Source organism: Chinchilla lanigera, unplaced genomic scaffold, assembly GCF_000276665.1.
Source record: "Chinchilla lanigera isolate Chin_1 unplaced genomic scaffold, ChiLan1.0 scaffold00028, whole genome shotgun sequence".
Lineage (NCBI taxonomy): Eukaryota > Metazoa > Chordata > Mammalia > Rodentia > Chinchillidae > Chinchilla > Chinchilla lanigera.
The window spans coordinates 20,580,331-20,604,963 of record NW_004955429.1 but is presented as its reverse complement, the minus strand read 5'-3'; the positions used below and the strand labels follow the sequence as shown (position 1 = coordinate 20,604,963).

The 24,633-nt window shown below is 43.7% G+C and overlaps 1 protein-coding gene across 2 annotated transcripts in view; it reads left to right on the top strand.

Annotated features, from left to right (window-relative positions):
- Positions 1–23,507, top strand: part of Prpf18 (pre-mRNA processing factor 18) — a 31,802-nt gene extending 8,295 nt beyond the window's left edge. The window contains exons 2-11 of one of the 2 annotated variants that reach the window (XM_013515516.1): positions 845–922; positions 1,037–1,063; positions 3,951–4,055; positions 4,602–4,715; positions 7,608–7,754; positions 9,373–9,441; positions 10,661–10,801; positions 10,935–11,006; positions 13,209–13,364; positions 21,355–23,507. In XM_013515516.1, coding sequence (XP_013370970.1) covers positions 845–922; positions 1,037–1,063; positions 3,951–4,055; positions 4,602–4,715; positions 7,608–7,754; positions 9,373–9,441; positions 10,661–10,801; positions 10,935–11,006; positions 13,209–13,364; positions 21,355–21,435 — 990 coding nt within the window. In that variant the 3' untranslated portion in view covers positions 21,436–23,507. The remainder of the gene's footprint in view (positions 1–844; positions 923–1,036; positions 1,064–3,950; positions 4,056–4,601; positions 4,716–7,607; positions 7,755–9,372; positions 9,442–10,660; positions 10,802–10,934; positions 11,007–13,208; positions 13,365–21,354) is intronic. The other variant, XM_005387160.2, reaches the window with a different exon arrangement.
- The last annotated feature ends 1,126 nt before the right edge of the window (positions 23,508–24,633 follow it).

Genomic DNA, 24,633 nt, shown 5'->3' with positions numbered 1-24,633 from the left:
GCTAAGATTTCAGGTGACAAAAAAGCATTTAGAAGTGCTTTTGGAGCACTCTTGTTAATGAGCTATCAGAGGTCGGTGATATATGCCGTAATTAGTTTTTGTTCTGTGTTAAGAGAGTTAAAGCAGTTTATGTGGCACATAATGAATCCGTTTGTAGGAATCATCTTTGCGCTCGGACATTAGGAAATTAAAAATTTGAAAATACTGTGTTGGTTTCTTCTCATTGCTGTTGGACACAGCTCCTGGAGCGATGGTTCCGGACAAGTACGTCATGCGTGTTAGCAGCAGGTTGAGCCCCTGGTAGCCTGGAGCCGCTGGAGCCCAGCTCGTGGCTCCGCTGTGCTCGTTCTGTGTTTCACCCAGGGTGAGAAGCAGCTGCTGCTCCCCGCTGTGCCCCAACCCTGACTGTGCCCTGGACACAGGGCCAGTCCCCTGGAGGGGAGGGAGCAACTGGAGTGCCCCAGGGCTGGGGAGCCTGAGGCTGGCTTCTGCCTCTACTTCCCCAGCACCACAGGGCGAGAAGCGGTGGGTAGCGGAACAGCAGGGCATTGCGTCAAGGGTCTGCACAGGGCCACCCCTGTCTGTAACCAAGCAGTCGGGGTCTGCAGCCTGGGCCTGGCCCCTACAGCAGGTCTGTGGACAGGCAGATGTGCCTGTTTGTCTGGAGAGCCTTTGTTCCTTGGCTTCTTCACACATCAGAGCCCAGACTCTGGAGGATGGGTGGCTTTTGGAGCCAACGAACACTGACTTCTTGAAAAACTGAAAAGTGTTTCTAAAAGCAGTTGATACTATGCAACGTGAAAATTTTCTCAGTGATATATTAACTCATTTTTTTCTTTAATAGGAAAATAAAAAATATTTCAAACGTAGTGAACTTGCAAAAAAAGAAGAGGAAGCATATTTTGAAAGATGTGGCTATAAGGTATGAATGACAGCTTTTACGTTGAATTGTGTATTTCTGAGTTTAAATTTATACAGCTGTTGTTAAAGGACAAAATTATTGATCTCTGTTCAATTTATCAATGTTATATATTAGCCTATAAGTGAGAAGCCATCTGGAGAGGTATGAGTTTTTGTTTTTGCTTTTTTAAGAAATAATTTTTGAATTCAGGAAAATACATGCATGATTTTCGGCTTGGAATGGTTTGGCTTTTGTGGACAGCATGAAGTGGCTTGAGATGAAAGCTTGAATTTTTTTTTTTTATATATAAGTCCTGGATCTGATACTGTCTTATTTCATCTGCTCCACTGCTCCTTGCCCCCACCTCTCCCAATAAAACTGTTTCCAAAGAGTTCAAAACATCTTGTTACGGATTGTTCAACTGCAGTGATGTCCGCAATGGTAGTTCTTCCCCTGCTTTCTCCTGAACATTGAAAGCCATGATTTTATGTTCTCATTGTTAATCATTCCTTCTGGGCCCAAACAGAGTAGTTCTTCTGGACATAACCCACAGACACTTACCTGCTTTTGTTGTAATAAGGTGCGACATTTCTGATACTGCTTAGTCTGCTGGACAGAAAATGTAATTGTGAAATACCGTTTTTTAAAAAATGAGATACGTGAAAAGCTTTGCTTGTATAGTTTAGAAGCATAATAAAATATTTTTGAGATCGCCTAGTTGATGATATACTGGGGTTTTTATTGGAAGGGGTTAAAGGTGACAAGGTGGAGAAGTTACATTTAAGTTATATTAAAAGAAGACAAGGTGAATAATTTTAACGCACAGTTAAGAGGTGCTTTTGAAATACTACTTCTAACTCAAATTTGAAATCAACATTTTGCTTGTGAAAGGTCAATATGAAGTAATACTCTCGTGCATGTAATAGGAAAAATTGTAGAAATTAATTTATGTGACAGCATTTCTAAGGAAGCATGAGGAATGCAGATGGTGCACATAATGTATTTGGCTTTACTGTATAGTATTGGGGAAGGCAAGGATTAAAGGAGAATGTAGTTATACTTCTGATAGGCTTTTTAATATGAAAGTTTGAATTTTTGTACTTTGATATTTTTCGATAAAGATGCTGATGTCATTGGCTTCTAGTTCAGGAAATAAGAATGTTTTAGGTAAATAGACAGTGAGTAGATACTTAGAAGTCTTCTTACTTTTTCCCAGTTCCCTTCTGTGTTTATTCTCCAGTTTAGTTCTTTGTATCACTCTTCTTAGTTTGTCTAGTGGTAGAAGTAGTGTGTGTGTATGTGTGTGAGAGAGAGACGGAGACAGAAGATTGAACCCAGAGGGTGCTGAGTTACATCCTCAGTCCTTTTTATTTAATCTTGATACACTCTTGCTGAGTTGTCCAGCAGGCTTTGACCTTGCGATCCTCCTGCTTCAGCCTCTTGAGTAGCTGGGATTACAGGTGTGTGCCACTGCTCCCTGCTAGAATTCTTAATTTTTTGCTCCCCTAATATTGCCTAGCTCAGGCTTGACCTAGAATAAGAATCATTACCATAAAAAAGAATTATTACCATAAATGAGTCTGTTGACTCATTTGTATTTTCAGTTCTCTAAATTCAAATCTTTTAAACTTTTTGAAAAGGTTGGAAAATGTAGTGTGGGATCAGTTTTTGCCGTGTCCACTATCGGGTGATATAAGGGGCCCGTTTTGTTTATGTGGAGGAATGCACTGGATCAAATTTACAACTGTGATGACATTGCTTGGCACTTGGAGTCCAGCTGACAGAGCCTCTTGGATCTTTTCCCCAGAGCCATTAACTACCTTTATATAATTAAAAATGCTTTCTGCTCGAAGTTCTGCGGAAAGAACCTGTGTATGTGCTAAGAAACGACAAGTGTTTCTTTCTAAAACTTCTTAGTACTTCCTTCTGGGTGGCAGTGACGGTGTCCTATGCATTGCTTTTATTCCTTTATGGGAGCTAGTTACTATTTTTACCTTTTTTGTGTACCGAGAGTTGAACTCACAGCCTCGCCCTGGCCGAGCGGACGCGGTGCTGCCGAGCTGTGTCCCCCAGCCCTGCTAGTTACTGCTTTAAGGCTCAGTGGTGATCTGACCTGTGGAAATATGGAAAGTCCCCCTGCTTTTATCTCAGTGTCAGTTAGTAATGATGAATTTTTTACACATAAACTGTAGAGTCAGGAGTTACATGATTTTTACCCTATAGTTCTTTAATTGAATGTATTTTTCTTGATGTTGACCTCTTAATGTTCCTTTGGCAGTTACCCATCTGCAGCATTTCGGGTTTGCCTGGGTAGATGAGAAACCACTCAGTATCTTTTTATAGACCACGCACTGGGTTTATAAATTGCAGCTTTGTGAGATTTGAGAAAGTATGTGTATACCCCTCCCCATCATGTGGACAAGAATACCTGCTCTTTCCGTGGGTGGCTGTGTAGAGGGGGCATTTTTCATTATTTTTCTGCAAGGTTTGTAGCTCAGTTTGTGGGCCAGCTCTGCATAGCATTGGAAATTTTTCTCCTTCCAGTAGTGACTTCTCCACCATTGGAATACCTTTCAAAAGGAAAAAGGGAAAAACTAGAGCTTTAAGCTTCACACACTTTTTGGGACGCAATTCTTTTCTTTAGTTTTCATTTTAAAGCTGAGCAGTAGTCAGTCCAGTAAGACAGTTTCTCAAGAGGAGAAGCAAATTGTTTTAAAGAAAAAACTGCACACCTCAGAATCCAGGGAGAATGTGAGCGAGAAATCAGTGCTTTTGAGTTTTGATTTTGGAAACCGGTAAAGTTATGTCATTCTTTTATACAAGAACTAACCTCCTATGTGCATGCCTCCTACTTGTGATGCTCCTGAAGTGGATGTTTGATACACTCTTAAGAGCATGTACACTTACTAGGAGCTTTTTCCTCAGGAATGTTCAGAGAACTTTCTGTATTTTAATGTGTTTAATTTCCATGAATAGCTAAGGTGAGATAATGACAAATATTAACTCTGTTTTATAAGCTGAATTTTACTTATTTTGGGTATTAATATAGATGCCACCTAAAGAAGAGGACCAGAAACCACTAACTTCATCAAATCCAGTATTAGAACTTGAACTGGCGGAAGAAAAATTACCCATGACTCTCTCCAGGCAAGAGGTAAGTTTACATATGAGTATTTTGTGGAAAGAAAGAAAGCTCTCCCCAGTATATAATTGATGTGTCACTATTTCCTGTAGAAGGTGACCTGTACACCTAAGACAGTTTTCTTCATGAGATTCTAAGTTAACCTCTGCTTTTTTGCTTGATAGTATTATTTTACTTTTCAAAAAGAATATACATTGTAGTAAGCATATATGTTCTAAATAAATATAATTAAATTCATGTATTCTAAATAATTACAAATTATTATGTCTAGATTATTTTAAGCAATATTTTGCTGCTTACCTTCCTCTTCTTGTTTACTTATATGTCTTTCCAGATTAAAACAGCTGTATACTTTTAGTACTGTGTAATTTCCCATTGTGTGTTCGCACCTTAATATTTTTAAAACCAGGTTCCCGGTACCAGAGAAAAACCAAAAAAAAAAAAATAATAAAATCCATGTTTCAATTTTAAGATAAAATATGCAGACTGTTTTAAGATGTTTAGTTTTTTCTTCGTCATAAGTTAACTAATCTGTTGGGCATTCGTGTCTCTGTATAGGTAATCAGAAGATTGAGGGAAAGAGGAGAGCCGATTAGACTGTTCGGCGAAACTGATTATGATGCTTTTCAGCGATTAAGAAAAATAGAAATCCTCACACCAGAAGTCAACAAGGTGAGTCAAGCCAGAACTGGAAAAATGCATAGAGCACATAAACTGGAATAGTTTGGAGTTTGACTGGTGGCATTATTATAGGCAAAAAAGGGAAAATAGTTACCACTATTTTCTTTAATCTAAGAAGAATGTATCTTTATCCTACAGTGGAGGACATTCTGCCAAATGTATACACCGCCCTTCTCAAGGTACAGAAGGCTCTCGTTACCTTGGGGCGCCCCCAGGGACCCTTCTTGCCAGTGCTCATCTTCCTCCTTTACCCCTGGGCAGCCGCCGTTTGGAACTCCGCTGCTGCTGCTGGGTCTGGCTGGGTCTGCTAACGGAGTGACGCATACAGTGTGCATGTGGTTTTTTTTGCTCAACATAACAGGTTTTAGTTTTAGCCGTGCTATTGCGGACGTCACTAGTTTGCTTTTCATTGCCCTGTGATAGTTACATGAAGATGCCACCTTTTATCTTACTCATTAACTGGATTGTTGTCTTTTTGTTAAGGACTTTAGAAGTTCTGTAGATATTCTAGGTTATGCCCTTTGTCAGGTAACAGATCTGCTTTGTGAATGTTTTCTCTTAGTCTGTGGCTTATTCTCCCAGTGGAATCTTTCGCTGGACAGTTTTAAATTTTGATGAAATTCAGTTTGCTAGCTTTTCCTCTTACGGTTGTTGCTTTTTTATTTTTTGCCTATCCCAAGGCCTCTAAGAAATAGTCTTCTCTTTCAGAAGCTTCGTAGTTTTAGCTTTTACAGTGGAGGCTTTGATCTTGTTTTATGGCTCAATGTGTGTCTGTCCCACAGATTCTTGAGTAGAATTTACCTTTGCCTTGGTTGTATGGTTCTACAGATGCCAATTATGATAGTTTCTCCAGTCTTCGGTGTCCTCTAATTTGCTGTCAGTTACCGAGAAATGGAGATGGTTATTTGTAGCTGTGTGACAGACCACCCCAAGTTTAGTCACGTAAAACAGTCTGTTAATGTGAAGTCTCTTGGCTATCTCTGACTGTAACAGGTCACTGTGAAGCGTGGTAGTCTGAGATAGTGCGTCATCTCTCACAGCTGTGTGGTTGATCGGGCTAAGCTGTGCAGTCTTTTGCTTAGGGTCTTCGATGTGATTGTGTCAGCGAGGGTGTGCAGAAGTCACCTGAGGACTCCCGGGATGGGTCCTCGCAGGTGGTGCCGGGCTTCCGCGCTGGAGCAGCAGGAGTGGCAGGGGCTGGCCAGGCATCGCTTCTGCACGTGCTGTTTGCTCATTTGCCTTCCTGTTGGCCTTGTTTGTGGGTAAACTGCTTTCCTGCTTCACTTCTCAGCGTTGCTGGTCCAGTGCCGTGGCCCTCACAGTTGCCTGAGTGCTTTCAGTCCTCTGTGTGTGCGATCCGTTTCCTGGGCCTGTGATCTCTCCGTGCCTGGTTGTGGCTGTTCTTACCCTGCAGACACAATTCAGTGATGACGCCTTCTCTCATCTTGCCGTGGTCCCAGTCAGAAGTACTTGCTTTCTTTTCTGTATGCCTTTAATAGACTTTTGTCTGTGCGTATTTACCTCGTCCTGGTGGGCTGGGCCGTGCTGTTTCTCTGCCGAGTCTAGCGCTTTGCGTGAGTACAGGACCCAAAGCCTGGATTCCACCCCAGGGTAATAAATATTAATTGTGTGACCACCGACAGGTCTTTAATCTGCTTGTGCTGTAGAGACCTCACCTGTAGAATAGAGGCAGTGGTGTCTGCTCACCGGGACGTTGTGAGGGTTAATGGAATAATGTTGGGGAACCTCAGCCTTACACAGTATACACAGCAAGTATCCCAGTCAGTGTCTGCTCATTGAAGCTGTTTTGAGTTGAATGTTTATGAAAGGACAGCAGAAAAAAGATCAGATGCTTTTAATATAATGTTAAGTGTTAGCATTTGTTGAATGCTGATTGTACTTCAGTGACTTGAAAGTGCACTGGACACTTACTGTGTTTGCAAGGCTTTTGAAACAGTCCTAATACACAGTAAACGTTAAATGAAATTTAAAAAATAGAGCTCTCCTGACAGCTATACATCATAGACAGTTTTGTTCCCACTTGAGGCATGTGGGGTAAAGAGCCTTGTCCAAGCGCTAGATAGGCCCAAGGAATTGAACCCAGCCCCGCTGCGACGCTGACATCATCTCACAGCCATGATGTATGTTGCTTTTAACCCTCACAGCTGATTTTTTTTTTTTTTTGTCTTTTTGAGACAAGGTCTCACTATGCAGTTCAGGCTGGCCTTGGACTCACTTTGTAGCCCAGGCTCCTCCTGCCTCAGCCTCCCGAGTGCTGGGATTACAGGCTGGCACCACCATGCCCGGCTCACAGCTGATTTTCATTCATGTTGACAAAATTGAGGCTTTTTGTTTTTTAAAACATTCAATAGTCATGGGTATACATGGAATATGGAATTTGCCAGTTCGTTACGAGACAAAGTTGAGAGCGTACAGATGAGACACCAGCTTTATTCCACAGATACTTGTGAAGCTTTGGGGTTGAGAGTAGTTGAAACGAGGCTAGACATTTTAAGTGAACTGGGAATTGCGGACTCTGATGGGGCTTGATCACTTTTCCCACCAAGGCTTATTAAACAGTCTCAGCATTTGTGAAGATACTTCCTAGATTTGTTACTCGGGTCTATTTTATTTTTCTAGCCATCTGCTGACATTATGTATAAATTCCCTTAATGTAAATATATTTGTAGGAATTAATTTGGAGTGGACAGTGATGGTATTATTATAGACAGTATAATAAATTGATACATTATTTGAGTCCGTTCTGCCAAATTCTTAACTAGAATTCTCTCTTATGGAGAGAAAAACAAAATATAACTCTTATTAAGGAAAAAGCAAAGTGTAATGTCCTAATAGTTACTCTTTCTCTTTGACCTTTCTTAGGGCTTGAGGAATGACCTAAAAGCGGCTTTGGATAAGATTGATCAGCAGTACCTCAATGAAATTGTGGGTGGTCAGGAACCTGGAGAGGAAGACACTCAGAATGATTTGAAAGTGCACGAAGAAAACACCACAATTGAGGAGTTAGAGGTAATCCCTGCCTCCCTCCCCGCTGCGCCCCGTCACTCTTCCCTGGAGCCCATGTCTGACTTGTTAGAGCCTCACCGCAGGGCATGCTGCTGTCTTGGACCGATGCCAGGGCTCCGCTTAGCTCTGTACTTTTATTCTTATTCTCACTCTGTTCATACTCCCCTACTTCTTGCCTTCAGAGGTAGCCATTGCTATGTGTTTGATGAACACCTCTTACTTGCTGGTGCTCTTGCGCAGCCTGCAGTAGTGTGTGTGTAGGTTTTTAATTTACATAAGTAATGGCACGTTGTGATGCTCTTCATTTCTTTTTCTGATCATCTTCATCAGCACGTGTGTAGTGCGTAACATTCGCAGCCCTGGCGTGGAGTTGGCGCCTGTACCTAGTGTACCTCCTTCCTGTTCTCAGTCCCTTTCTCTCCCTCCCCTCCATCTTGCTCGCTTCCCCTTGGATATAGGTCTGTGTACTTGCTATTATCTACCTTTTATTTTGCTCTCTATTTATATTTTGAGTTTCTGTTCTTTATTTTTTACCTTTTCCTTTCCCTTTTTTACTTCATTCTACTTTAAAGATCCATCCTGGATGCTTCAGGTACATTTAATTCTTCACTTGAATTGCTAAATATTATCACATTCACTGTATTTTTCTTTTTGTCCCCCAATAATGATGGAAAATTGGATTATTCTGAGTTCAGTATTAACTACAAACGGCTTTGTGATAAACAGACCTACAAAACCACTGTGGACTGAAGCTGCAGGATTTGGGGATTTGTGCGTGTGTATATAACCTGTCAGAGTACTGCCAAATTGCTTTCTGGCATGACTGTCCCCCACCTACACGCCCACCAACAGCTTGTGAGGGACTTACATCCTTACATCCCTGCCAACACTTAGCAATATCTTGCTTTAATTTTACCACTCTGTTGAATGCGGGATGATATGTGTAATCTTAACTAAAAATCATGTAAGTATCTAGTGTGTAAAAAAAAATACAGTTTAACGTCTTTTAATGCTTAATAAAACATGAGCTGTTACTTGTTGTTTCCTGTAGTTGCTGGTGCTTGCACAGGTGGCAGATTGTGGTGGAAGATGTCGTCTTCGTCATCTCCCTTCCCCCACCACCTGTCTCGGGTGGTCCCAGCGCTTCACTGGAGTAGCTGGTTTGGTCAGCCAATCGTTAGGCCAACCCTCCTTCCTTCCTTTTCTTTCTTGTTCTTTTTAAAAGCAACTTTATTGAGATAGTCACGTGCTGTGGAGTTTATTTATTTTAAATGCACAAGTTGGTAGTTTTTTGATACATTTTCAGAGTGGCACGGCAATCATAGGCTAATTTTAGAGCATTTTCGTTGCTCCCAAAAGAAATTTCTTGACCATTAGCAGTCGTTGTCCTTAGCCCCTCTTGTCTTCAGACACTGAAAGACAACATGCTTTCTAAATATAAGTGGCAAATCACTCTATCTTTGTTTTTTTACTTGTTTAGAAATTGCAGCAGGTTTTTAGAGCAAAATTGCACAATATCTGTGACAAACAGCTTTGTGTAGCCTGCCTGTGTGTTCAGTGCTTGTGCGAATTCGGTTGTTGGTCTGTGCTAATGAACGGACGCGATGTTTCTTTTCCTCAGGCCTTAGGAGAGTCTTTAGGAAAGGGCGATGATCATAAGGACATGGACATCATCACCAAATTCCTGAAGGTTCGTATCTTCTGCCTGGGAAGGGGAGGACGTTTTGAATACTTAAAAATGTGTCTTGTATTTTTAGGTTAGCAAGTGGCAAAGGTTATCACTAAATATTTGTGCGAATATTTAGGTTACCAATAAGTATTTGTGCACATACTTTGTGGTATCCCTGTGTATTTGCACGAAGCGGTTAAAGAAAGAAAGTGGATGTTTAGGTTTTCACAGCTCTTCTTTTGCAAGTTGATTCACTAATGTAAGTGCGTAGGAAAGAATCTCAACAGCAGAATAAACAAGTGTGGAGGCGTGTTGGCATTGTGGAGACACCCTAGGAAAGTGTGCAGCGAGGGTTCCGGGAGCTTGAATGAGGGGCGGGAAGGAAGGAAAGGGAGGAAGAGGAAGGGCGTTGGCAGTGCAGAGGGAAACACACCTGTCACCTTGGGAGACTGTTCCTTTCTTCAGTTCTACACCAAGGCCCCGTCCCGTTTTGCCGTGATTGCTAATTCCGTCTGGTTTCTAAGCATTCCTCTGTCAGTGGGTTAGAGTGCCAGCAGTTCAGGGCGCTTTGATGTTTACTCACAAGCGCTGTTCAGACCAAGGTTTAAATGCAGGGAGTGCTTTGACTTTCATTTGCATTTTGAAGACTTTGCAGTCATCAAGGTTCTAAAATAAATTGAAGACACTGCACCCCAGAGACCGGGAGGGGAACTGTTGTGCGGTTGTCTTTATCTCTGAGCACCGGAATCGTGTCCGCCTGAGCCTTTGCTGCCACTCGGGTGGGTGTTGCTGAGACACCGTGGGCTCTGGGACTGTTTTCTGGGGGTGGGAATAAGAAAGAAGGAGTGGATCATGGTCTGTTTTATTTTTATGCCTGTTTTCCCTTTATTCTCCATTAGTCAGGTGCTTTAGTGGAAATTTTTAATTGTCTGTACTATGGAAGTAGAAAGTCTAAATGCTATAATATATGCCGAGGACGTTAAATATACAGTGAATATGATGTACTGTGAACGATAGATTTACATTGGTTGAATTTTATGTAATAGGTAAAAGTAAAAAAAGCACAGTGAAAGTTTATTTCAAGCAGTTAAAAAATTTGATAGTACTTTTTTGAGTATTTATCTTGAGCCAGGACCATAATGCACAGTCTAGGGGAGTTTGTGACTCGGTAAAACATGTACTTTGAACTTTTTGAACCACTAGGTGGCATTGTAGTCTCAGTGTACTGCTCTTTCAACAGTTTTTGCTTGGTGTTTGGGCTAAAGAATTGAACGCCAGAGAAGATTACGTGAAACGCAGTGTGCAGGGTAAGCTGAACAGTGCCACGCAGAAGCAGACCGAGTCCTATCTCAGACCACTTTTCAGAAAGCTCCGTAAAAGGGTGAGGATTCCAGAACACGGTTTTGTGAACTACTTTGGAAACTTAGAATATACAGATACAGAATAAATGACATTTGTTTCTCTCCACATATAGTAGCTTCCAAAATCAGTGATGCTTTTCTTTCTTTTTTCAGAATCTTCCTGCTGATATTAAAGAATCAATAACAGATATTATTAAATTCATGTTGCAGAGAGAATATGTGAAGGTACGCTTTTAATTACACTATGCATGACATTAGTATGAGCCCATCTGGGTTATGTGCTTAATATAATGCTGTTTGGGATGGGAGAGTGTTTCATAGTACATTTAAGAATAAATCAGCTGGGCGTGGTGGCGCATGCCTGTAATCCCAGCACTTAGGAGGCTGAGGCAGGAGGATTGTTGTGATTTCGAGACCAGCCTGGGCTACAAAGTGAGCCCAAGGCCAGCCTGAGCTGCATATCAAGACCCTGTCTCAAAAAGAAAAAAAAAAAAAAAAAAATCAGAAGTCAGCTAGTAGAAAAAAATTTATTCTGTGTTATTTTCTCAGCATTCTTGTTGGGCCTTGACTGACAGAGCTTTAGTCTAAACTGTATTTCCGTGGTCATTTTTAATGTAGGGTGAAAGACTTCAGAGTGCAAGCTGAATGGAGGCAGTGTTTGCTTTATGAATGGACTGAATTTCAGAGTTCCTAGATGGCTAGTTCTGACTTAAAACAAATTTTCCCATGGAAACAGTATTGTATAGATTGATTTCCTGGAGCAGCTGTAAAAGCCCATGTAATATAATATAGCTGAACACGGGCTGGTGATCCCGTGGAGGTTCGCCACTGTCCAGCGACGTCTCCGTGGGAGAAGGGCCAGGGCTCCTCTGCCTCGGGGCAGCACTAGCAGAGCCCTGTGGAGCGCCGCTCTGCCCTGCTGCCTCAGCTGTGAGCAGTGGAAGGGCCCTGGGGGACTGCAGCGGAGCGGGGGGTGGCCTAGGACCTGTGGGGAGTGTTTGGAGGGATGGGGAAGGCACTCTGTTGGTAGAGGCGACAGAGAGAGAAGAGCTGTGCGCTGGCACCAGGGATGGAGATGTGACCGTGTGGCCGGCCTCCCAGACGCTGGGAGGGGAGGTTTCAGGGCGGCAGCCCTGAGCGGCGGCCCGCATCCTGGTACTGGGGGAGGGGCTGCTGGGTGCTGCGTAGTTGGTGTGACGAGGGCATCAGGCTAACGGTTTTACTCTTTGTAAGAGCCAGTTAGTGCTCTCAGAAAGCACACTGTTTGCTTTGTAGTTATAAACTGCGTCCTTGGTTTCTGTGGGCTGCATGACTCTAAGGGTAATTGCTTTGGAATAGGTGGGTAGGTCCTCGTCCCTGCGGAAAGCACTTCACGGCTTCTGCCTGCTAGAGTGGATGCCCTTCCTCTTGTTGTGATGTCCTCAGGATTACGTATCATGACCAAGCGAAAGCTTTTGTGTAACCACAGAAGTAACAGAAATAACCCGTAACCTTTAGTAATGTGTTTGGACCGTCCTCTTTGGGATTTTAGGAAAACGGAATACTGGAGCTTTTACCAGGTCCAGAGTTAAAGTTTACACCCATGAGAAATGACACAGCTGTGTGTCTACCCTGTACTGAGCAGAGCAAGTTCAAATATATCTGCAGGGTAGAAGATGATCTCCTAGTTTACCTGTCTGTAAAGGTTAATTTCTAAAACCAGCTCTACATATCAATCACATGTAGGTGTTTGATTTTTGAAACCGACATCTCTTTGAGGCCTGCACTGCAGCCCTGAGGGTCTTTCAGCATTTATTTGCTGTCTGTTTTTTCTCATTTCCCTATAGCTAGCCAGACTTAATTTAGAAAAAAGGCCATTTGTTTTCATTGGTTTCTGTCTTCCTTTTCAGTAAGTTTTACTTTGGATGGGTGGGGGCCGAAGTGGAAAGTGAACCGCTGCTACCCTTAGCTGGCTGGCTCCTGGGCCAGTATTCGGTCTCCGGTTACACGTCTGTTATAGGCCCCGGGGGGTCGTCCCAGCTGCTTCCAGAGGCCTCAGTGCTGTGCAGAGTGCACCACGATTTCAGGCTGCAGGCTGAGAAGCCAGGTGGCCTCTGCCTTGCTTGGGCCACCTGTAGAGAAGCCTGGACTGGAGTTAGTGCATCGATGAGCTGCCTGCGAATTCCAGATCTGAAATGTATTAGTTTTCCGGGCGCAAAGCCTGGGGAGGAATACCTGTCCTTTTCACTCACAACTTTAGCTTTGGTTTGTTTTTCTGTGGGCGTTTGTGGTCCTGAGCAGGGGATCATTTCATATTTTAGTTTCTTTTATTTCAATGACAAGAATGTAATATTTTCAGCAAACCCAAGAGGTGGATGAAAATTGTCATAAAACTTTAGACCAACGCAGTATTTTTTGCCTTTCTGATCTCTTAAACTTTCCTTTCAGGCAAATGATGCTTACCTTCAGATGGCCATTGGAAATGCTCCCTGGCCTATTGGCGTCACCATGGTTGGTATCCATGCTAGAACTGGCAGGGAAAAGATTTTTTCCAAGCACGTTGCGCATGTATTAAACGATGAAACTCAGCGGAAATATATTCAGGTAAGCAGTTTGGAGGGACACCGTTTGCCATAAACGCTCTTAAGTCGCAAAACTTACAAGTTTTAAGAGCACAAACAGAACTGCAGCAGCTCCTCCTATCTGTGGAGGTCTGTCTCGAGAACCCCAGGGGATGCCTGAAATCTTGAGTAGCACTGAATCTTTTGTATGATAATGTGTAATTTATAAGTTAAACCTGCAGGTGAAGGAGGGCTGCAGTGTAGTAGGTAGGGTCGGGTACAGTAGAGTGAAAGTGCGCTCTTGGTAAGCACTTGTATGTCAGACATACTCGCTAGACATCCTTTGCCTTTCCTGTATGATGGAAGATAGGGTGAACTGTTACACTTTGTCTTAGCACTGAGATAGAATTATTTGCAGTTTGCTTTTAAAAATACACAATTGGGGAGTTCAGTGAAGAGCAACAAATTTAGACTCTAAGCCCAACTTTACTTTTGTTGGAGATCATGTCTGCTAGGCTAAAAAGGTGTGGAGAGTAAAGACCTGGCCTCAATGCCAGCAGTCACTTTAAGGGGCAGTAATAGAACTCTTCTAGTTACGTGACTAGATTAGAATGTTTATAGTCATTTTCTTAAAATTATACATACCTCACATAAACTTGCTTTCACTGTTGTTGGGCTAAACTTTTCTGAGGATGTGGTGAAGGGGAAAAAACCGACTATAATCTAGCTTTGCCAGATTGTCATAAATCCCAGATATCTGCATAATGACCTTCGGTGGGTGACAGTTTTAAAATTTGAAGCTGATAAGGCAGAAGTTTACTTAAAATTTAAAGTTCGCTTAAAATACATAAAGTGCTTCCAGGTTTTATGCCAGAGAACAGTTACTACCATATTCATGAATTATCTTGTTTGTGTCTCGGTTCCAAGTGCCAAATGTTAGTTTGTATGTCATGCTTTATGCCTCTTTCACATGGATTAGCATTTTAAATATTTCAACCTGCCTTCCCAATGCCAGTTACAGACTTTAGAGTTCAGTTACAGTTGGGCAAATTCAAGCACAGCTGCATTTCTTAATAGCCACCAGTGATTGTATTAAAGGCAAAAGCTTTTAGTTGAGGATAAAAAGAGTTTCTTGATTTTAAATCTAGGATACAGTTTTCATGGGCTCCATCTACAGCATGGCCAGAGCTACAGCATGTACTAATTCATATAGTAGATACATTTTCTGAAAGACAACAGTCTGGGTCCAGTAGTACCCTTGGGGTAGGGTGTAGTCAGGGCTCATAGCTTGCTGGTGAGGGAAGTCGGGAGCACTAATGGGTCCATGTCTCATCAGGTGAATGCCGGTGACACACGGCAGAGCTCTTAGCAGCCTCAGTGCTGTCCTGGGGCTGTGCGAGCGCAGGGTCAGAGCCAGTTGGTGCTTAGGCTCGCTGTTGTGAGAGTCACTTTATTGTCACAGCAGGAATTTAGTTCTGGTGTCATTAGACATTGATTTTCTTTTTATGAGAAGCTGTAATCTTGGCTTTTTTTAAAAAAAATATGGTCCCTTATTTTTAAAACATTGGCCTCAAATTTTTCAAAAGTAAGCATCTTGGGAGGTTAAGCAAAAGACCAATTTGTGATCCGTGCCTCAAGATAAACCCAGAGTGCAGCTTAAGCAAAAGAAGGTTGGACAGTTTAGGGAAATTCTTTATTGCCACTACCCGAGTACTAGGCTGTCCTGTGAATCTTCTTCTTGTTACTTTGGTATTTGGTGAGGTTGATTTGAAGTACCCTACAAAAGGGAAATACTTAAAGTTTAAATCAGGAGTTGGCAAACTTTTTCTTGAAGAATCAGATAGTAAGTGTTCTAGGCCATCTGCTTCCCGCCATCTCTAATCCAGCTACTGACCCCAGAAGCTGTAGTGTCCACGCAGCCAGTACTATGACCCAGGGACACTGTAAGAGACAGGCAGCCTGTGGCCCACAGTTTGCTGATACATAGTAATTATATAAACTCAAATCTTCTCTGCTAAAATATTTGCTAAGGAAGTCATTGTAAAATTAATTTAATTGAATAATTATTTCTTGTTAGATTGAGGTATATTTCAGCAAATGCTATAATGCTCAGTGTGTACAACTAACCTTAGTTATATAGCCTGTGATTCTTGATACGTGTTACCCCAAGCTGTGACGCAGGATCAGGTGTAGAACATTGCTGCAGCACCCAGCAGCTTCCTTCATGTCTGTTCCCATCCCACGGCTCTTCCTCCTGTCAGAAGTGACTGCTGTTCTGATGCGCCATTACTGTTTAGTTTTGCTTCTTAGACGTCATGGAAATGGAAACTGGGAACATGAGGATCAGTCATTACTTTTAGTAGAAATGCTGGTGTGATACTTGTTTTATGGAATGTGGTACAGAGCAATCAGGAGACTTTCACTGGAGTGTGATTTCTTCTTTGGTTTTCATGTAGACCTCAGTAGATGTAAACTGTGGAAGTTGTTTGAAGTGTTCTTTTTCATTAAAACTAAAGACACCACAGGGAAGGTTTTCTCATTATATGGATCAAAGAAAAGTTGTATAGCTTATTAGTGCATTTTACGTCTGGGGTTAGATTTACATTGGTGGTAGTGACTTTAAGGACTTTGTTCACTGTACTGAAATACAGGTAGGACTTTTTGGCCCAGATACCAAACTTCTTTTACATGGTCTTTAGGAAGCTCTAGATTATTTGGAAACTGTTACTCAGTCATTTTCAAACATCTGTTGGAAGAGAAGGAAGGTGAACGAAGGAAGGAAGGTGAAGCAAAATGTGCATCAAAGGCTTGTTGACCCCTGTGAGTCCTCCTCACCCTTCTTCAGCTAGTTCTGCTTGCTCTGGAAACCTGACTTTATGCATAACATTGACGGCCTGCTCCCTTGCCCTCTGGCTTCTTGGTAGGGCTGGAGTGAGAGGGCCTGGGAGGTTGTTGTGTTGTAGAGAACAGGTCTGGACTCTGTTTCCTTGGTTCTTCCTGTAGGTGCCGCACTCTTCGGCCCAAGGTCGTTGCTTCTCTTAGGTGACTGTTTCCCTCTGACAGACAGTAACCTTCTCTGGGCTTCGCTGACTACTCCCCTTCCCTCCCGCCGCAGCACTCCGCCTGCCACAGCTAAGGGTACTGCTGTCCCTTGGTGCCCACCCCTTTGTAAAGTCCTTAGAGCTGCTGCCGTCAGAATGTCCACTCTGAGTGTGGCCTTTGTGTCCTGGTATCCTCTCCTATGTACGTAGACTGTTTGCCCGTGCTGTGTGTTACACACAGATTTCTTTAGGGGTTAGAAGATGAAGGAATAATACTCGTTCCAAATGATTTTTCTTAAGCTTTTGCAATTGCAAAAGGAAAAATACTCTGTAGCATTCTTCTCGATTTGTTTTCTAGCGAATTGTTTTCAGTAACCTTAAATTTGTAAATTGTACAAGACAGTGTTCCAACATTTCACGTCAGGTGTGTGTGTTCCTATCTCAGGTTTAGCGTATTTCATCTGCTCTAGCATTTACTCACTTTAACGTCCATAGGACATTTGCAGATTTCTAATGTAGTCACGTATTTCCAAAGTTATTCTAATGAAAGCATTGCTCGTTGCAGTAAGTGATCACAGCGTGGCCCTCTGTGGTTGCTGGAAGTGCTTCCCGTGCGCCAGCGCTCTTATTATAATACACATTTGTAGGTCAGGTGGCTTTGTGCTGTAGCCTGGTGTTCTTGGCTTTGGTGAACCGTTTCCTAAGAGCAAGTTGCTGCATGGTAAGAGCTCCCTACCCATGTGATACTTCATGGAGTATTAACGCAGTACATTTTAAGACAAAAGTATTGCTAGTGTTTATTTTTTACAGATAGCACCATTTATTTAGCATCACAGAACACCAGTGTGTTACAGAATCCCACCTTGAGCAGTGCTGATCTAAATTGTACCATGCTTTTGCTTAAGGTGGCAGCTTACTTGCCAGGAAATAGGCAGTTAAATATATTAAATCTTACGTTTCTCAACCACATATATAAAAAAAGGCCACATTACCCTCCGCTAGGAAAGGCTGGTGCTTATGTAAATGTCATCTTTCCCAAAATTAGAGAAAAGGAATAGGACAGTTAGAAAGGATCAAGGGTTACACTGCCGTCGTACTTCTCATTAGTGCCACGGGAAGGTAGAGGGTGGCCTTCACCATAGCAGGTGAAAGAATTTCTGATGTAGGAGTCCCTTGCTAGCTGAGCCGTCAGTCAGAGGTGAGCACAGGCTAATGGTGCTTCTGGCAGGTAAAGTCTCCAAGCGGAGACCCCTCACGTTTGTATTCTCTGGGGTCAACGGCGGGCCCTTACACCGTGCGCTTGACAGCAGCAGAGTACGGTGGGTGTTGCCATTTCCCTGCTGCAGAAGTAGGAGAAGTGGGGCGCAGAGAGACAGCTTCCAAGCCCCGCAGCTAGTAAGCGGTGGAGTTGGGATTTGAACACAGGACTCTTAGCTCAGTTATGGTTTGCTGCCTCTGCTTAGGACATCATCCACCAGCATGAGGGAGACAAACCACCAGGTCCCGGAACTGAAGTCCAGCTGAAAGCAGGGTGAGAGGAGTTCTGAAGCTGAAGGAGAAGGGGATTCCCTGGATGGTAGCAGTACGCAGGGGTCCAGCTTGGAACAAATGGACAGAGGCTCAGTGAAAGGTGGGAGAGATTGTATGATACGGTTTGTGTAGTCGTGTGCCCCACTGTTAGAGGACAGATCAGAAAAGGAAGACTGCAGGGTGGTGGGTAGAAAGGAGAGCTCATCCTCACACAGAAGGGTGTGGTAACCTTTGTGAGATCACTTGTGAATACTGGTTTCACTCAGAGCTGTGCTTTGGAGCAGGTGTGTGTGTTCACGTGTGGGGCCCGGTGGGCATGCTGTGAGTTAAATCCTCTGGCTTCGTGGTTGAAAGTTAGTGTAGGAGACAGAAAGGTCAGGCAGAGCCAGCCTGGACTGCATTGCAAGACTCTGTCTCAAAAGACCAAATGAATAAAATAATGAATACTAATAAGTGAAAAGTCAATTAAAATACCACCAGTTTTTAAGCTGTTCTCACTAAGCTAGTTTTAGTTGCTTAAGCCTCCACTGATAGTTGAAACTGAAATCCTAAGAGGACTAATTGAAAAGATTGGTTTCTAGTTGGAAAGTGACCACACGTTGTCCTGAGATTATGCACCTTTAAAAATCTGTTCTGTGTCCTGTCAGTCTTGATAGTAAAAATTTATTGTAGTGTTCTAGTAACTATTTATGACTGTAACACTGAGTTTCATACCTTTCGGCAGCTGAGTTTCCAAGCAGAATATTAGTACTGTGCAGTGGTACCTCCATTCACAAACTCTCTCCATGATTCTGGCATATTTGCTTGCAGTTCGGTTTCAGCCAGAGCGTGGAATGAGTTCTGTGACTGGAGTATAGAAAGAACTAGTTCATGAACCGAGGTACCACTGTGTGTGTTTATACGTAGAATCTGCTTGCTGAGTGCGAAGAAGCCACACAGGTACCTTCTATAAGAAGCAAGCACCTAAGATCCCAGCTCTTGGAATGCAAAATTACGTTTAACGGTCTTCTTGTCGGTGGGCCCCCTCTGTTCTTGTAGCTGTTCTTGTCGTATTCTGCTGCCGACTGAGGCTTTTGGGTTTCGTCAAGATGTTCTCATTCCTAGGTTTGCTTCTCTTCCACCTATTTCTTCAGGAAACAAAGATGCCAAATTAGTGACATCACATGTACTTCTGAGACTGCAGATCCCAAGTCTGTGCACACGTGACTGGAGATCGTGGCGGGGGACGCTGGCTTTGAGAAGGGAGGGTCTTTGTACCGAAGTAAACTCCTGGTTAGCACTGGGAGCAGCCACAAAACGAAGGAGCAAAATGAGTTACATGCTCGCTCTTCGCTTGCTGGCAGAAGTCCTCCTTGGAAGTCCCCTGAAAGATAACACCTCTCTGCGCCCCTCAGTTTTAGGTAGCATGGTGCGGACACAGTACACAGAGGACTCTTAAATAGAACATTAGATCGTGTTTTACCGATCGTGACTCTGTTAGATCATACTTCAGTTTATAGAATTAATTTATTATTTGTGTTGTCCATTTATTAGGGAAGCAAGCAGATTGTTTTAGGGATTTTGTTTTGGTGATTTCATTGAGCATAAGAGTTACTTGAATATATAGGTAATTACACAGTGAGAGTTCTAAGTGTTTGACGATGTTTTAGGTGTCTATTATATCAGTATACATCTTTAGAGCATTTTTAATGCTTGCTTCCTACATTGCCAGTATTTTCTTCTGTTACTGGGTTGTGTAACTACAGCCACCTGTTCTGTTCTCACTACATCAGGGTGTTTTTTCTTGCTGAAAGAGTTGAGACTATTCACTCGTAGCGTGCTAGGGCAGAAAGTGAATTTTGGGGAGAATACTAGTAAAGCACCAGGTAACGTGCTGTATACCGCGCTCTTATCCTCAATATCTAATACTATTTTAGGCCCGTGCGGAGTCAGCTTTTGGCTTATGGTTTTAATTTTTGTGAAGCCAAGGTGAGGAATGTTAAAATAGTGCTAAAAATTATTTTAGGGGTCATTAAGTTCTAGGCTTGCACATGGTCAACTTTTGGCTTATGAGGGTAGAATTTCATTGTTTTTCTTATTGTAATGAGAACGATGTGGTTTTAAATTTTTGTGAATCCAAGGTGAGAAACGTTAAAACAGTGGGATGTGGTGGGCCCTTGTCCCAGCCTGTTTGTACACAGTTTCTGAGAATTTGGATAATGACTTGGAAGGTATTTAGAAAACTAGGAAGAATAACTTAAGTACCAACTAAAGATTTTTAGAGATCAATTAAAGGATGAGTTGAGAGAGATTGGCTTTATTGACTAATTGCAGTGCTGAGGTTCAAACCCAGGGCCTTCCACGTTCGAGGCAAGCATTCTGCCACTGAGCTACATCCCAGACCTGAGTGATGGTTACCGGTGACTGTTCCTGTCACCAGTTTAAAAGTCATTATATAGTTACACACGGAAGGAGAGCTGGCCAGACCGTAGAAGAGGTGGGAGGAAAGCACTTGAATTTGGCGAGATCACAGGGAGTTAGCTGAGGGATTTATAGCTGTCTAAAAGGCACGCAGGGTCACGGTAGCCAATGCCAAAGGCTTCTGATGAACTCTGCAGGAGTGGCCGGGCCACGTTTGGCGTGTTGTACTTCGGCTTTTCTGTTGTACTGAAGTGTTTTTATTATGTGATATTTGGTACTTACCAAAAAATATATGTAAAATATGTTAATAATTATCAAAAAGTCTGAAAACCATTGAATCTGTATTTTCTTCCTTTACCCCAGAAGTAACCATTATCCTGAATTTGTTTGTCATTTCCTTGTTTTCTTCAGAGATAATTCTGTGTATTTCTGGCAGTGTATTTCATACTGATTTCTGAACTCTGTTACAATGATAGTGCACAGTAGGTAGCCGTTTTCCCTTGTGTCTTACATTCAGCACTTTGTAAGACTTGTGTAGATCGGTCTTTCTCAACCAGAGGTTCTCAATCAGCCCACAGGACAAAGAAACGATTTGCATGGTTATTTTCTGTTTCCCCAGAGATGTTATATAAGTATGCCCGAAACATTAGGTGCTTAGAGAAGTTACCCCGTTACCTTTGGTGGTTGTTTCAGGCCGGGCAGTTAGATCTTAGTTCTCTGTTGGAACCTGGCTGAGGAAGGCTGAATTTTTACGTGTAGCTCAAGCTAGTTAATTTTTATTGCTGCAAAGTAAGTGTTCTGTCTGTAAGCACATTCAAGTGTATTCCTCTGTTTCGCACCGCTGGGAGTTGGGCTGTTCCCAGCGTCTTTGCTGTCTGACAGTGAGCACTGCTGTCCGTTCTTCTGGTGCACATGGGCAGACGGGACTGGTGTACTTCGAGTGGCACGGCTGGGGATGCGGCATGTCCCTGGAGCACTGGACGGCTGGAGTGAGTCCAGAGGAGGGCAGTGTGGAGCGGCACGGCTGTGTCCTGACCAACTGTATTCTCTCTATGTTCTTAGGGGCTGAAGAGGTTAATGACCATTTGCCAGAAGCACTTTCCCACAGACCCATCAAAGTGTGTGGAGTACAATGCCCTGTGAGGTCCACACGCAGCAAGCAAGAACCATGCGGAACTTCAGCACGCAGTGCGCAGACTTCTGTCATCACCAGCGGGAATGAGGACGGAGAGAGCTGGAGCTTCCGGTCTCCGGATTCACTGCGGAGCTATGGTGGCTGTCACCTCTGACACTGATTTCTGTGTCTTGCTTTCATTTTAAATCATGAAAACTTACATTCTGAAGGCTTTCCCACAGCTACGTATGCAGACAGCAGTAACAGATGCGAATTTAAAGTGACTGACTAAAAGCTGGTGATTAGATAATTAAAAGGAAACTTTGGAGGGTGCACCTAATTTTTCTGTGATTTGTACACAGTCTTCTATGTATTATTTATAGAAAATATTTTTGCATATTTCAACAAAAATGGGGCCATTGAATGAGACTTGATCTTTGGCATTGTGCAGCATAATGAAATGTAAATGCGGTAGTGTTAGCTTAAGTGTTATTTTTCTTTTGTTTCAAAGCTTCCTTTATCTTCAAAAGAGTATACGTCATAGCATTTGTCATCTGTGAGGGAAGAAGAGAATTAACAGGAAACAAAAGTGTGAAAAACAAAGGTGGCGTATTACACCAGCTAAGTTCCAAACGAAGTTAGCACCAGTGTGTCACGGTTGCAGGGGAGGAAGTTGGTCCCGGGCCAATCTAGAATGCGCAGGTGTGAGGAGTGGAACTGCGTGGACAGTGCCTGACCGCCCTCTGGCAGAGGAGGCTGGGGCCGGGACTGCGGGCACCACCCCGGCGGTGTGTCCTGGCTCTGGGCTTGCACGGTGAAGCCTTGCTCAGATCTTAAGTGTCATCCTTTGATCACTGTGGCCAGTCACGGTGCTGTGGAGCTGAGCAGATGGAGCTTCAAGGTGGGGAAGAAGGATGCTGCCTGACCAGCAGGACGGCCGTGTCAGATATTGTAAGAGCAGAGGTCCCGCGGCCAGAGCCCTGCAGCTTCCCCTTTCAGTCACTTGGAGTACTGACAGCATAGCGACAGCTGACTGGGCACGTGACCTGGTCTTGGTGCGCGCCAGCTTCCTCATCTTACGGTGACAGTTGTAATATACACACCCCGTGTCGTTATTGTCGTGTTTAAGTAAAGTACTTCGTGCACTGCCTGGCCAGTGGGAAGGGCCCGGTAAGTGGTAGTTGCGGTGTTAGCGTGGTTGCAGTTGCTAGGCCTTTCACGGGCCCTGTGGTTAGAGGCAGTGTGTACTCACGTAGGGGTAATGCCCGTGGCGTCTGCAGCAACAGCAGTAATTGTGAAATCACTCGTCAAACGTTTCCTGTATGTGGGCTCCGTGGCTGCTTTTACCTCAGCCGGCTCTGCCTGCAGGACAGAGGAGGGCAGCCGAAGGCCAGCGCTGAGAAAGTCACCTCGGCCGCCTGTGGTGTGTGCCTGTGAGACAGTGATTGCTTCTGCTGGTCACTGAGGAGCTGGCAGTGCCTGGTGTCCTGAAGTGAATCCGGCCCCACCCTCCGCTTTGGAAGCCTTTTCTTAGGATGAAATTCTGTGGAGGTGGGGGGACTTTATGGCACAGACGAGGAGCAGACCTCCCTGCGATGTGGCGGCAGTCCACACTGTTGAGGTGTGGTCTTGTGTAGGGCTTGCTTATAAATGCCGTTGGATAAACGCTGCCCTGGTTACTTTTCTGTCACAGGCCACAGCACAGTAGTCGGTGATGTCACGTGTCCTCCCATCTGCCCGTCAATCCCCCACATGAAGAGAATGCGTCCTGTGACACCAGTACTTTCTGGGGCTGACAGTGTGAATAGCCTGACAGACCCAAAGGGCCGTGTGCTTCAGCGCTGTGGCCGTGGAGCAGTGGGAAATTGGGTGGGGCGAGGCAGGCTGGAGGAGGCAGAGCCCTCTGAGAAAAGTGTTCCGTTGCCCCAGAAGTAGAGGTCTTCAGGTGGCTGTACGTATCAGGAGGAGGGGGGAAACCGTCTCTCTCATTCTCCAGATTAAGAACATTTACTTCAGTTCAGCAGAGTCTATGTATTTATGTTTTGAACTGTTTATAAAACAATAAAGATGCATCTCTTCAAATGTCGCAGTTCTAAATACACTCTTCCTTTTCTTCTTCCCTGCCTTCCCATGTATCTGTCCGCTAAAGGTATTCAAGATCCAAAGTAGTAGCACACTGGTTTTCTCTCAGAAGTAAATACGGATGTACCTCAACTCACAGCAGGAATAAACAGTCCTGTTAAAACCATCGTGGTTGAACATACTATAAATTGAAAGTGCAGCTAGTGCCAGCAACCTCACCATAGCGTAGCCTAGACTATCTTCCTTGTGCTCAGGACACTATATTAGCCTATGGTTGGGCAAAATTATTTAACAAAAAGCCTATTTTAATAAAGTATTGAATAACTCAGGTAATGTATGGAAGGCAGTGTCGGGTGTATACCTGACCCCGTGGCTGCATGGACGGCTTGGGCCACTGCTGCCCAGCATGGAAAGGGTCCTACTGCATGCGGCCAGCCTGGGAGAAGATTCCACACCTATGCACAGTTCCTACTAAAGGCTTACTGCTTTCTTGCCACTGTAAGTTGAAAAGTCATGAGTCCAGCGATTAGAAGTAGGGGGCCGTCTGCATTGTTTCTCAGGAGTGGCACTGTCAGCTGTGAAGAGAGCCTTGTAATAGTCTGCAGAGGTCTGAAAGTCACCCCTGTGATGTCAGTCTTTCTGGAAAACAAGCTGAGGCCAGAGGATTAGCACATCGGGTGATAGGGACCCAGATGTTGTGGGAGGAGGGCAGGGACCCAGAGAGCTCAGGGCCGGCTGCTGTGACTAGTGACACAACTGAGTGACTTGCTGCTGTCTCAGCGCTCAGAATTTGGAGACCTGGGAGTAGAGTTGATGGTGGTATGCCTTTTTAATGTTAAGCTCATCCTTGAGGTGGTTTCCTGGCCTACTTGAGCACTGGGGTTTGACCTCAGTAAATAATTTAGAAATGCAACTGGTTCTTTTGTTGTTGCTGGAAAGTAATAATAGTGAAAGTGAACAGCTTGGGAAAGATGAAGAGCGCGTTAGAGCCTTCAGTAGGTTTCAGTTTGGGGGTTCACATCCCTGGCTCCTTCCTAGCCTCGTAATACCCCATTTATGCTGCTTTTCATAGGACCGACTTGGGGCAGTTAGACTGGAAAGACTCGAGTGAGGCTGAAGTAGTTTCTTCTGTCTGCAGTGTCCAT